This window comes from Artibeus jamaicensis, unplaced genomic scaffold (genome assembly GCF_021234435.1).
Source record: "Artibeus jamaicensis isolate MK-2021 breed Jamaican fruit bat unplaced genomic scaffold, CSHL_Jam_final scaffold_369, whole genome shotgun sequence".
NCBI lineage: Eukaryota > Metazoa > Chordata > Mammalia > Chiroptera > Phyllostomidae > Artibeus > Artibeus jamaicensis.
The window spans coordinates 17198291-17213435 of record NW_026522042.1 but is presented as its reverse complement, the minus strand read 5'-3'; the positions used below and the strand labels follow the sequence as shown (position 1 = coordinate 17213435).

At 34.2% G+C, this 15145-nt stretch overlaps 1 protein-coding gene across 2 annotated transcripts in view; it reads right to left on the bottom strand.

Annotated features, from left to right (window-relative positions):
• CDH9 (cadherin 9) overlaps positions 1 to 15145 on the bottom strand; it is a 60996-nt gene that overhangs the window by 20523 nt on the left and 25328 nt on the right. The window contains exons 2-4 of one of the 2 annotated variants that reach the window (XM_037145371.2): positions 7526 to 7820; positions 2098 to 2217; positions 1086 to 1253 (exon numbers count right to left, since the gene is read on the bottom strand). In XM_037145371.2, the coding sequence (XP_037001266.2) occupies positions 1086 to 1253; positions 2098 to 2217; positions 7526 to 7820 (583 nt within the window). The remainder of the gene's footprint in view (positions 1 to 1085; positions 1254 to 2097; positions 2218 to 7525; positions 7821 to 15145) is intronic. The other variant, XM_037145372.2, reaches the window with a different exon arrangement.

Below are 15145 nucleotides of genomic sequence, written 5' to 3'. Positions count from 1 at the left end.
TATAGATTTATTAAGTTGGAAAAATAACTTACAAAGGCAGAGCACTCTCATTTTGTAAATGAGACATATAAGTTCCAGAAAGATGAGTGAATGTCCCAAGGTTATGCAGATAATTGATTGCAGGCCTAGTATTAGAATCCAGAACTTTGACTGAGGGCAAGAGTCAAATAAATCTTTTAAATAATTTAATTCATATAAAAGTGTGTGACAATGTTTGTCTAGATAAGTTGTAAATATTTAGTTTATTTTTAAGCTCTTAAGCATTTGTTTTATATTCTAACAGAGGGATAGGCAATAAATTTATATTTTTATATATTATGTGTTAATGCCTTTAATTGGGATATGACTGTTGCTGTTTCCTGCAGTTCTAACCAACCACTATTTTGCACTGTGCTGTCCCTGAAAGCATGTTATATCGTTTCCAACTATGTATTCAAAATACAAATGTATTAATTAGGCACATAGACAGATGTACCTACATGGATCCCCACCCAAACATAGACAGAAACATAACTCTATGGGCCTCTAAGAAAATGAAAAATGCTGCCAAGTGAAGCAACCTACATTGACTTTAATATGGTATCTGATTTCAGAGATTGTTAAAGCACCAAATCTGGGTTTCAGAATCAGTTAAATAAGGAATTATAATTCTTATGCACAGACAGGAGAACTAAGGCAAGACAAATTGTAAGCATGAGATTTGAAGCCAGGCAGTGAGATCTGAGAGTCCACACTCCCAACCAAGAAAGAGATAAAGAAAAAACAAAACAAAACAAAACACCAAGTTGGTCATAGGGAAGGTTGCAAAAGGTAGTCTGGAAAACTTTACTACTCTTCTAAATATAGAACAAGAAAAAGTTACCAAAAAATATTATTTGCATGTTTTCTCCAACTACCTACTTCTCACTGATAAGAATGATCATAATGACTTTTCATTCCTGGGAAACTGATATTTTGTAGGGACGAGTGCAGCAGCTTTGCCTTTTTGCAGAGAAATGAAGTGAAACTATCAGTACAACTATTAGCCTCTGTTTACGGCGTGTTGGACAAGCCTTTGGACGTGAAACCACGGAGACCTTTCTTACTCTGGGGAAATCGAGGGGGGTTGTTGTTGACGTCCGTGAGCGTGATGTTCACGGTGGTGGTCCCCGACAGGCCTCCCATCTGGCCGCCCATGTCCTTGGCTTGAATCACCACTTGGTACTGCTCTCTGTTTTCTCGGCTCATGTCCGGCAAAGCCGTTTTTATAATGCCTTTTGGAAAAGCAGAGACGTATTTTATAATTCAATTACTGATTTTAAATTTAAGCTCAGCAAGGTCCATTTTACAGAGGTTAATCATAACAAAGAGATAAAATGTTGGTGTACTTAAATGTGCACTTCAATTTCTAACCAATTTAACATAATTGACAGAACAGAAAGGATTCTTCCATTGGCAACTGTTCAGGATTCGAGTCTTTCTAAATCAACGTGATTATCTTTTGATTAATAAAAAAATGAACTTCAAAAATCATTAGACCAACTTAATTTTGATGATTGCCCCATTCTTTAGGTTTGAATATTTCCTATGACACACAAAGTGCTGAAGTTCTGTGACTTTTAAAAATTTATATTGTTTATGCTATTATAATTCTCGCTTTTTCTCCCTTTACCCGCCTCCACCGAGCCCCGCCCACTCCCCTCCCTCAGTTACTCCCCGTGTCATTGTCCATGTCCATGGTTCGTGTGCTAATGTTCTTGGGTTAATCTCCTCAGCATCCTTCACCCTGCCCTCCCCTCTGCTCCAAGGGCAGCCAGTCTGCTCTATGTAACTATGCTTCTATTTCTGTTTTGTTCATTAGTTTATTGTGTTCATTCGACTGTCTGAAATTTCGTATTCAGTGTCACAAATTTAAACTCAGTACATAATCCAAAGACCTCATGATTCAAATAATCTCTATAAATTATAGGAAATTTGTTATTCACATGTAACAACTATGGGGAATAAGTAGAAACATATACTGAACAGCTAGCTTTTGAAATACAGAAAAATATAGAAATTAATGGCATATCCAGATGCATTATGTAGTGAGAAAGAGGTCAGGTTAAAAGCTGGTACCTGATTCTGGGTCCACTGAGAAATATGGCTGTCCTTGTAATATGCTGTAGACCACTTTGGCACTGTTTCCGTAGTTGGCATCGTCTGCATCTGTCGCAGTCACTTGTGTGACAGATGTACCTACATGAATCCCCACCCAAACATAGACACTGAAATGCTTCTGAATTAGAAACTATCTTATCAAAAAATTGCTATTGATAGACCGTGGTTAGTTTGAAGAAACACGTTTAAATTTTGCTGCCTGAAAAAAAGCTCACCTTTGTCTTTAATTCTTTTTAAAATTTAAATACTCTTTGCATTCATGGTTTGAGCTATCTCAAAATGAAACGTGTCATATCACAATGATGAATACAATTAGACAAATGCTGCTTTTTACTCTGGTAAATTGACTGTATATTGTAAATAGAATGGAAATGGAGAGGCTCTTTTTAATAAAAACGAACAAGCAGATAAAATGATATAAAATTGACCTGCAATGGTTTTATATGCAATATATATATATATATATATATATATATATATATTATCAAGTGTTGCCCCCTTTAAGATGTAGCTAACAGTCATATTTGATTATAGCTATTGATAAGCTACATATTATTAGCCATATTATTAGCTACATATTAAAGGTACATATTAGACATATAGTCAGTAGACTTTCCTTTAGAGTGAAAAAATGTATAATTCTATAATGTATAATACTATAATTTAATATTAATCTATGTTTAATTTTATTTTATAAAATTTAAATTATATTCTTCAAACTTTTTCACAAATAATATTTTAAAGAGATTTTTAAAAGTCTTAAAGGAGTTAGCTTCAGAATCTGAACATAATATAATATGTTGATAATTTTTTCTTATATTTCATTAGCTCTCTATAAAGAGCCAAAGCATAATTGTAAAATTACTATTAACTGAAGCCTACTTTGGGAAAAATGAGTTTGTATGGCATTTTCCAATATACTACATATGACTTTTCATTCTTACATAGGTTTTAATATTCTTTGGGACAATGCCCTCTCATATACATTAATACCCCACATATATTACACCCATAACTGGTCTAGTTGAGTTGTGGTGAATGTTTTTGAATTTTACATGTATATGTAAATGCAAATTCATAAAATTAATATGTTGTGCATTAAGATTAAACTAACAGCTCATTTCCTAACAACATATTTAATATGATACATTCAACAAAGCTTTTGTGTTCTTCAAATAAATTATCAAAAGATGAGAAGCTTAGTTCTTCTTGAGGCCTCTGTTTCCTTAACTGCAGTGGAATTGGTATTTCCTGTGAGAAGATACAGTGCAACTAACTCAGTCAATCCCAGATGTACTTTTTTATTACATAGAAAATACCCACTAACGCACTAATGTTCTAGCTAGACCAAAGCAAAGTGACCTCCCTGCTACCATGTGCAGAGTTCTCAGCACTTGATTTGTATTATTACTTTATCCTAATAATAAACATAGTGCTAGGCCCTGGGGCATTTAGAGGTGGCTAATGATCACCCACCTAGGAGGTGATGGGCATGGAGTTCAACCTCACCAATCTGAGGAAAGAAACTTTATGCTAAATACTTTCCTAACTGGCTTGTCTGGTGTTGTGGGTATCATGGTACATGTTGCATATTGAATTCACAGATGGGGCACCTCTAACTATGTTCCTGAATAAGGATATATCTTATTTATCATTTTATATCTTCACATAGTACCCAGATCATGCATTCTGCTCAGATGATAAGGTGTTTCAGACTTCAATAGTTAATTGGAATCATTGGATTTCAACTAAAAAGGGAGAGGGGCACATGATTCTGATAATTAAAATGAAATATGCATATGATTTTGAGAGAAACGAGCAGAGGGAAAATCAAGAACAGTTATTAAGAAAGGAAAAGGAGATAAAATATATTGAAAAAATAAAAAAATAAACAAGAAGAGAGCAATACGGAGAATGTCAGAGGAGAACTTTGGAAAGAAGGGTCTAGAATAAAAAAGAAATTTTATTTTTTGTATAAGAGTCTATTTACCCCCAAAGTTTAGTTAATCGTTTTTCAACTCTTTGACTTAAATCAAATTCACTAATATACTAAAAATAGCATTATAATTAAATCATCGTGTGCTTATTGATTTGTAGATGCATTCTTTATTATTTGATGATGCATGGGCTTTAACTGTCAGTGTGTGGTTTACATATAGTATGACATCCTTTTAGTTTCGCCCTGTAAGCAGTTATTTGTATAAGGAAAAGAAGAGTAAATCACATCTGCAAAATTATAACGAGTTTATCTTTATTTTTAATAAAATATTTATTTTAGTAAGTAAGAGTAACTCACTAAAAATGCTAGAAAATCTTACTGTAAAATGCAGTTCCTCCCTCCCATGTCTATCTTATTTGTATTTAATATTACCGAGGGAGGGGACCATTCTTAAAAGAATAAAATTAGAAAGAGTTACTAAGACTGTAATAAAATTAGAAGCTTTTCAAACTATATTTTACCTAAGCACAACAATTATACAGCAGAGAAAAATAGTAAAGCACTATATTTATCCTGCTATTTGTCACTTATCAACATTTTTTAAAGATTTCATTTATTTATTTGAGAAAGGGAGGGTGAGAAGGAAGAAACATTGATATGTGAGGAAACACACAGACAGGTTGCCTTTTGCAAAAGCCCCAAAGTGGGGGCTGGGCCTGCAGGCCAGCACTGTGCCCCAACCAGGAATCAAACCAGCAACTCTTCTGTTAGTAGGCCGATGCTCAATCCACTGAGCAACACCAGCCAAGGCTCAACCTTTTTAAAAAAAATTAGCATTGTAATCAACTGTCTTTGTGTATGGTGGAGCAAGTCAGTTTAACTCTTTTAGGCTCATTTTTATTTATTTATTAACATATATGAAAAATCTAGTATATCTCTACATGTAAATATTTATATATTTAAAGATAGATACACATATAAAGTCTCTGGGTGGGCCAAGGAAGAAGCAAGTAATGCTGTGATGTTAATAATAATAATAGAGGATAATAACTATCCTGTATAAACAGGACTAAGACTTCCCTGTAGTTCTCATCTGTATTTATTATCACCAAAAACTGCAGCCAGGGCCACATTGTTGCCTGCTTTGGTTTTTACTTTTTTTTGTAATTGTAGAAGGAAGAAATGCAACTGTCAATGGCCCGAATTCTTATTTTTTAATTTCTGCAATTATCAGAAATTGTACTGCCCACAATTTAAATCTTATTTAAAAGAAGTATGGATTGCATTATAGGAGGGGCATTTTGGACAAGATTACAAGCAAGCCCTCTTCCATGCATAAATTGTGTATTCTGAATTTTATTAGGAGCTTTGAGCAAGAGGAGGGCTTTAAGAAATAAAATGTAGATGTGCTCAGTCCACTCCTGGTCTTATTACAAACACTGTAAGTACTAATAGAATCTAGACTGTATCTGTACTTCAGGTGAGGAAGAACATGTTTGAATTGGGTCTATAGGGGTTGTCAAAAGTAGGTTTACAGTTGTGAATACATGAAATGGAGTCCATTCTTCTATCATTATGTATTGATTATTGGATTATTTATTTGTATTATAGCTGTACACCTACTTTTGCCCACCCCTGTATGGGTGATAATATTGCATTAAATATGCAAAATAATATAGGAGAAAACCCAGGTCATTTAGTTTAAATAGAAATAGTTTCTAACAAATATTGTGATTTCTAAAATGAGGTAATGCACTGAAAATTCAAAGTTTTACAAATTAAAGCAATTATTATCAAAATATAACCAAATATCTCTGCCATCTTAATTATATTTTTTACTCCTATAAGTGTATCACACCTTTTCAGAGAAGGAAAAGTGAAAGTGTGTGTACTGTTAAGTGTCAAAATATCTGACAAAATGTCTATAACAAAAAAAACATTTATTTTTTTTTAAGAATACCAGACTTCATTAGAATGTTCATTGATAGCAAGTTGAGGTGGAGAGTATAGTTTTTAGATATATCTGCATCCCCATTGTAATCCCACAAAGAGAACATGATGGATATCTACCCTGGCCTTCTGGTTGACCTCCCTGGACTACTCCAGTACATTTCATGGAACTGGACCAAGATAATACATATTTTAAATTATTTAAGAGAACACAGCTGCTCATATTTCATCCGCGGCTTTGTAATGGTATAGGACTCCTTTTAATTTGATAAGTCCCTTTCATATTATTGAAATGAATGCCTGAAAAGGCTTTAGAACTGTAGTTTTCTAAGCCAGATGAGATTTTATTTGCTGTTAGAGAAAATTATGACTTTTTAAATAAACTCTTTGTTCTTCTGACTACGTGGCAAAAAAGTTAAGAAACCTTTTAGATCAGTCACTCAGTAAAGCATGGATATGTTTATTTTCCTCATAAAATTATTTTAGACTGGAAAATGCACTAACGAGAATAATGTCAAAATTATATACTTAAAGCTGATTTTTAAAATAATATTAAAATAAATAGCATTAATTTGTGAAAATCAGTTTCACAGTTTAGATATTATAGTAAGCTTATTTTTGATGTTTATTTTTAGAACTATGTCATGATTTAAAGTCAGCTCTTATGTCATTAACTAATCTAAACTTTTCATAAAAGTGGAGCTAACTGTAGTCAGACATACAGATAAAATAATAATGCATACCAAATGGTATTTAAAATACCATGGTAAATGGTAAAATATTGTGCATACCAAATGGTATTTAAAATACCATGGTAAATGGTAAAATATTGTGCATACCAAATGGTATTTAAAATTATGGGTAGCCTTAAAAATGAAACAATTATTTTTAGTTTGCATGATAGGAATTGAAATGACACGTAAGTGAACAGAATTCAAATATTGTTGTGATGCTACCAAGTCATTTGATCTTAATTCCATTGCTTAATCTTTCTGAATCTTGGTTTCCTAATTAATAGAATGGGGATTTGAAGTTGTATTTCCCACGCCTACAACATTATGTTGTTTCAGTCATCAAATGAGATGATCAAAAGAAATTTGTCAAATGCAAGAGCATTAGTTGTTATTATGCAAAATAATGCAAGCAAAAGTGTCCCAGACTACTGATACTATTTGTATTCCTTTCATTTTAGACAAAAAAATGTACTCAACTCGACTGCCAGTTGAATGGCAGTCCAGTTGAGCTGAAAATAGTTGAAATGCAGCAGAGTAATTGTCCTCACTACTAATCACTTTAGATATCAGTGACAACATAGCAGGAAACATTAAATATATATAGCACTGGGAATACTTAAAAATGGAGTAGATAACATTAAATACTAGCTTTAGTTATAGTTCTTATCCGGAAACAGGCTATACATCATACGTCTGAATGTCTATAGTATCACCTTAGCAAACACATAAAAAAGTTAGTTTGCATGGATTAGCATATACCTACCTACTCCAGACATTTCAGGAACGCTGGCAGTGTATAAGTCTTTTGTGAATTTTGGTTCATTGTCATTGATATCATGTATTTTAATGATAAATTCAGATTCAGGTTCCACCTGTCGCCCAGTCTTTCTGTCTATAGCCTTGGCACGAAGAATGTACAGGGATTTTTCTTCTCTGTCTAATTTCTTTGCAGCATGAATATCTCCTGTGTTTTCATCTATGACGAATATGTTGCCAGCCCCATCTCCTGTTAATATGTATTTTAAATTCCCATCTCCTTTATCTTGGTCAGTGTGAAGCTTTAAAGAAGTGGAAACAAAAAAAGAGTTATATAAATACATGCATTGTCATTAAAGAAAAAATAATTTGGCACAAATCAATTTGTCTCCACATAACATCACTGGGACAATGGCTGCAATAGTTATCTCAATTTTTACCTGGGAAAACTCAACATTTCACTTTTAACATTCTCAAAACCTTTCAATAATTATATTTATACACCATAGGGGCTGAAATAAAATATGATGAAAATGAATATTTTTTTCAAAACACAGTGTTTCAAAAATATTTTTGAATAGAATGTTACCAAGATTTTAACCTCTAGTATATTAACAAGAAAAAAAAGTTTATTAACCTATAGCTGGAGTACAAAATACTAATGGACTCTTAATTACATTTAAAATCACTAAACTCAAAGAAGTAATATGAAGAATTTCTGAACTTATAATGCTGATAAGTTTAGAAAAATGTATTGTAGTTTTAAAGGGATTTGGCTCCTTCAGCCTGTTGTTTATAGATGCACAATTTCTGTCATTACAGTACAGTTGGAGAGAGAGGGTTTTGATCTTGTATATTAGTCTCATAAGACTTTGGGAGGGTACTCTTTCAAACACAGTGTTCTCTCCTTCTTTTTAAGAAATTAACATTTTATAGACATTTGAAATTTCATGTGATACAGGGCTTTTCCAATGGCCATAGAAATGATTTAATAAAAATATTAGGATTTAAAAAAAATTATCTTTCTTCTGATACATACACATCTCAGTAATAAATTTCTTAATGCAGGAGACTGTTCACTGGGTATATAAAACAGGTAAAGTGAATCAAGTATTCACAGACAGTTTACACTGGAAAACATCTTAGCATGTTTGCGAACTTCACTGTTCTGAAACCTGAGCTTTCGCTCCACTGTACCTGCCATGTCGTCTCCAATTATACGCTGCCCGGTTTTCATTACAGCCTGGCTCTACCTGTTTCTTCGGCTCCACATTCCATCTGTTAACTATCTGACTATTTAAGTCTGTTTTTTATGTTAGCGAAAATTAAAAACTTGGAGTTCCCATTTTACTCCTCCTCTGCTTTTTACTCCAATGTTAAAATAACCATCTGCAGTCTTTTTTCTCTGAAATGTCTTCCTCACTCCTCTGTCTGCTTCCATTGCGATGGCATAGTAGCAACTTACTGCGTTTTCTATCCTCTCTGAGCTAGTCCACTACAACAACCTCCTGAATGAAACCTGCCTCCTCTCCTGCTCTAGTCCAAACCGTTTCACATACTAAAGAAGTTGTACCTACATCACAAATCTGGTCCTATTGGTTCCAGCTTAAAAATTAATCAGGCACAGTGTGTAACCACCAAGAATCTAGCCTTACGAACCTGTATTAGTCTCATGTAAATGTCGGCGTTATAGTGGGCAAAGGGTGTGTGTGTGTGTATGTGGATATGTGTGTTTACTACACTTGTGTTATTAGTGGGCATGATATTCCTTTTAAAAAGAATCTTTACTTTTACTGTAATTCTAATTTTTGGAGGTTGTAGCTTTATTTATACATCATTCATAATCCAGTCCTCCTTCCAGTATGGGATGTTGCCACCTTTACCACTTCAGTTAGGCATTCTATAGAAACCATTTTTTTTGCCTTATTTTATTTTCTTCATTTCTTAGAACTGTTTCAGACTTTACACGTGATTTTGGCATATGTTTCTCTCACCCTTTAATATCCTTCCTCTTCTCTGTACTTTTCCCTAGAGAATACTTATCACATCTCATTTTAATATTTTCTTCTTAGGGATACCTTTTCTGACTCCATAGAAACCCTCAAATGCTGATGCAATAAAGTCTGTAGATTAAAACAGACATGACTGCTATGTAATTGTAAAGCACATTTCACTTTCTATTATGATATTCATTGCATTTGAAATTGTTTACCATGCCCACTAAACTGGGAAATAAAAAAGAGATTCTTTTAAAAAGCTAGAATCTCGACACATTCTATCCCAAATATGTCTGCCTTTTTAAACAGTATGTTTTCACATGTATACAACATGTTTAATTGTAATTTATTACTAGAAAAATCAGGTAATAAATAATATAAAACTTCTTTTACATATATTACATCTTAAAAATCTATGTAAACATTCTTTTAATGACTAAACTTTATGGATATTTTTCAAGCTATTTTATAACAAATATTGTTGAACATATATCCTTGCATTACTAGTATTTTTCTTCTAAGGGGGTGAAAACAATACTTTTAAGAGAGGGAATTATGGGGAAAGTATGAAAGATATAGATAGGTAGGTAGATTGAGAATTGATATGTATTACAAGTCCTAATTTGGCAAAATTTGTGGAAAGAGCTAAAGTTTTCACTTTATGAATTTGGTTAGGCTAATTAGGCATTATTCTTAGCCATTAAAATTATGATTATATATGTGTGTATCCAAGAGAAATTAAAATATTAATGGAATTGCAAGATTTTCAAAGTATGTGTCTAAATTTATTAAAATTTAATTATAAAATAAAATATTTGGACAAGTGATATAATTTTAGTAATTTATATGTTAAAGTCATTATTTAGATTAATCTGTTCATGCTTGTTTTAGTTTCTGTCATGCTATACCATGCTCTTTATTCTGTTCATTTAGAACATAATTTTAAAAGAACAATTTAACATATAATTAAACATATATTTTAAAATAATGTTTTTTTTAAAGATTTTATTTATTTATCTTTAGAGGGGAAGGGAAGGAGAGAGGGAGAGAAACATCAATGTATGGTTGCCTTTCGTGCGTCCCCTGCTGGGAACTGGCCTGCAGGGAACCTGCCTGCAACCCTGGCATGTGCCCTGACTGGGAATCGAACCCCGATTGTCTGGTTCGCAGGCCCATGCTCAATCCACTGAGCTACACCAGCCAGGGCTAAAATAATGTTTTTAATTAACGATTTCATTTTAAGAATGAAACCTCTCAATGTTTATTTTCTTATGCAATATTACAAAACTTCAACTACTATCCTGAAATTCTTTATCAATTACATTATTAATTTTAAAGCATACATTCAGCCCTGGCTGGGGTGGTTCAGTGGATTGAGCACTGGCCTGCAAACCAAACAGTTGCTGGTCCAATTCCCAGTCAGGGCACATGCCTGAGTTGTGAGCTAGGACCCCAGTAGGGGGCTCAGGAGAAGCAACCACACATTGATGTTTCACTCCCCCTCTTTATGCCCATGGTCCCCATTCTATAGTCTTCTCTCTCTCTCAGGCTGTACTAGCAATTTCACAAGGAATTCCTTCAATCAGCTGACATAAGAAAAAACGTCTTAGACATGATTTAAAGATACTTCTTCGTGATATTCAGGCATCACTAAATAGTGGTCAGCTGAATCATCATAGTCTCCTTTTTGGAACATCCTTAAAGGACAGTGGTGAGGAGAAATCCTCTCAGTGGGCAGAGCTTCAGGCAGTACACCTGGTTGTATCAATTCATGAGCTGTTACTAATGGTCTGGCTGGGTGATGAACAAGTTGAACAGACCATGATTTTAAAAAATGGTGAAAAGAAAATCTGAGGAAGAATCTTCTGGGCGCATCTCTTTAAAAGTGTAAAAAAAACATGCATCCCTGTGAATGCTCACCAAAGGATAACTTCAATAGACTAGAATCTTAATAATAAAGTAGATAGGATGAACTGTTGTTCTGCATATACCAGTCTGCCTCTTTCCCCAGCCACTTCTGCCATCTCATGGACTCCCAAACAAACTGGCCACTGGGGCAGGGATGAAAGCTCTGCATGATCTCAGCAGTGCTGACATCCACTCACTCAGGGCCATCTGGCCACTGTTGAATGTCTAATCTGCCAGCAGCTGACTAGCATTGAGTTCCTGAGATGACACTAGTCCAGAGGAAGCAGATTGATTACCTTGGGCTGCTTCCATCATGAAAGAGGCAATGTTTTATTGTTACTGGAGTAGATACTCTGGATATGGATTTGCCTTCCATGTACACAATGCTTCAGCCAAGGTTACCAACATGGACTTACAGAATGTGTTACCATCATCATGATAAACGGCACAACATTTCTTTCAATCAAGGAAATAACTTCACAGCAAAAGTGAATGGACATGGGACTAGAATGCTCATGAAATTCATTGGTTTTACAATGGTTCACAGCATCTCGGTTTGACAGAATAGTGGAATGGCCTTCTAAAGACTCAATTACTATATCAGTAGTAAGGAGCTACTGACTAGGAGCTAATACATACAGGGCTGGGGCAAGTCTCTATAGAAAGCTGTATATGCTCTGAATCAGCACCCAGTATAAGGTAGTGGCCTCACAGGTCTATGAATCAAGACATCAAAATAGGGGTGGTACCACTATTATTATTAGTAACCCACTAGCAAAATTTTTGTTCCAGGTTCCAGCAACCTTATAATAGGATGGACTAAATCTTTGTTTTGTTTTTTTCCAGAAACAGGAATATCTACAGAGACACTAAATTGATTCCTTTGAACTGGAGAACAATTCCTTGGCCACTTTGGACTCCTTATGCTTCTGAATCAAGAGGCAAAGAAAGGAGTCACTGTACTGCCTGGGGTGATTGATCCTGACTATCGAGGGAAGAGTGGACCTGCTACTACACAAGCAAGACAAGGAAGAGTATATGGAAACATGAGGTCCTTGGAGGGTCTCTTAATATCGCTATGTCCTGTGATTAAAGTCAATGGAAAGCTATAACAACTTCATCCATATAAGACTACTAATAGTTATCATTAATAGTTATTAATGATTATTACTAATGGTTAAATTATTTCTGTTTAAACTGGTTTTAATCCCCAAAGCATGTCCTAATATCCAACTCTTATCATCAGCAATACTCATATACCCTTAAAAATATATTTGAAATCTATCATTTTGTTCAGTTTTTAATAAGGAAAGACATATGTTCTGTTGCTGACAGTTGCAAAAAGAACTATGAATAATAGTATTTATTTCTCATGTTTAATAATGTTCAAATACACTAATATATTTTCAAGAATAGTATGTTTTACGTCACCCTTAAAGGTAGATTTTTCTTCTTAAGTAAGTTACACATTTTTTCACTGCTATTATTAAACAGAAAGAATCAAGGAAACATCTTTTATGACTGTATCACAGAACTCATTGCTTGTGGAGAAATGCTCTATTCAATAGGCAATTGAGACACTCGCTACTTAAAAAGGTGACAAAAAGGCTCTATAGGTTGGCTTTATTGTTTAATAAATATGTGGTAATTTTGACTATCACAGGAAGTAAGGGGGGCCATCACTGAATTGTTTGTAGAATCTAGACATAAAGATTGAGGAGTAGGGGGATGCAATTACAAACACATTTCTACGTATCAAATGTTTTCCTCCATTGTTCCTTACCCAGTGATGCCAGGCTGATTAAAAATTTTTTGTATATATAATTAATGCCTAAGGTCTGATTTTGATGTAACTGAATTTACCAGCACATATTTCTAATGGTATTTAAAGATGAGTCATACCATCAACCGTTATGGACTAATTAAAGCTACCTATAAACTCACTTCTATTATCAAGCAACAGGCTTGTTCTGGATCCTCTACCTGCCAAATCCCTAATCTGCTGAGAGGTGGGGGTGGAAAATGGCTAAGTGTGAGTAAGACTGCTTTTATTACCATCTCCAGAGGTAGATGATGTGCCAGCTAAATTAACAGTCAATCTTAGGTGGAAAAAATAAATGAGAGATATAACAAAAAGAAAAGGTCCTCATAAAAAGATTAGTATACCAGGGAGGGGCATGTTTATGCAGTTTCCAAGTGAGCATCTCAGGGCAAGAAAATGATACTCTTAGTTATTCCTTTCCATTCTAATAAGGACTAATGGCAAGTGGAAGGAGAGACCTCAGTACTTGATATCCCTACAGCAGAAAAACTGCACTCCTGCTCATTTTGCCACTGCAAAAATATATGTAGTGACTTGATAAGCATGGCCCACTGTTTAAAATGTTCTGTGGATATGGTTCAGAGCTCATCTGTAGATTCTGAATTAGCATTCCTAGAATGTTGTCAGCATGATGAAACAGTCTTGCTAACCTATATAAGAACGTCAGAAAAAAATCTCTTCTTTAGGAGACTGTGATGGCTGGAAATTGATCTTGAGAGGGGGAAAAAGCTCTAATTAAATTAATTAACTAATAACTTTAGCAGAGCTGTCAACAGTGGTAGAAGAGGGCTTATATGTTACACAAAAAGTCTGTCTTATATCATAATTTCTGGTGGCTTTAAGGGCCAAAACTGTGTGGCTTAGTCAGCCAAATAAAAGGAATGCAATTTGGCACTGGCTGCTGCGGCTCAGTGGATTGAACACAGGCCTGCAAACCCAAGTGTCACCAGCTTGAACTCCCAGTTAGGGCACATGCCAAGTTGCAGGCTAGGTCCTCAGTAGGGGGCGTGCGAGAGGCAAGCACACATTGATATTTTTTCCCTCCCTTTCCTTCTCTCTAAAAAAAAAATGTCTAAATAAAATCTTTTTAAAAAAGTAATGCAATTGTGTGAATACTGTATTAAACTTCAGCAATAGTGAGACATCACATAAAAGTGTGGCTTTTATCACAGTTTTTAAAGTCCTGAACATTACATATTAAAAAAGTTTTTACAATGGTGTAACTCATTGGGTTTTAATAGATGGAGAACAAGGTTTTGTTATTACACCTGGCAGCCAGTGTTATAAACCCTTTCCTGTTTTAACTGGGATATCATTATACCCTCAAACCAGATGTGGCAAAGAATTCACAGAATGATGTGTTTTGGTTCTTATCGCAGTCAGTTGAATGCATGGTACACAGGGAAATTACTATATTAATCTCTCTGACAAAGCTATAGGATGAACAAATGCTTTGCACATAGATTTATAGAATTAAATTAAACCTAGACTTGTGTAAATGATAACTCTCCAGAATAAGAAAATATTTTATGATCTGAATTGAAGTCATCACTTTACAAAGGGCTTCTGAAAACTGTCCAGAAAAGGAAGAAAATCTGGCCTTATAAAAATTACACATTCAATAAATACTCACATCAACACATATAAAAATGTTCAACTGACTATGGCCACTGGAGGGATAAGAGTAATTACCCTGACAAAAGACTATTAAAACAACTCTGAAGGGATACCACCATGTTAAGAAGCTTAGCAAAGGAAATTACTATTAAATATGGTATGAGTTAAGTTCATTTTACTGGTATGGTGTTATTAAGATTAATCTTTGTAGAAAATATAACACAGGGAATTAAAAACATCTTAGAAATATAGAAATATTGCCCAAGGATAAAGGATTGACTAG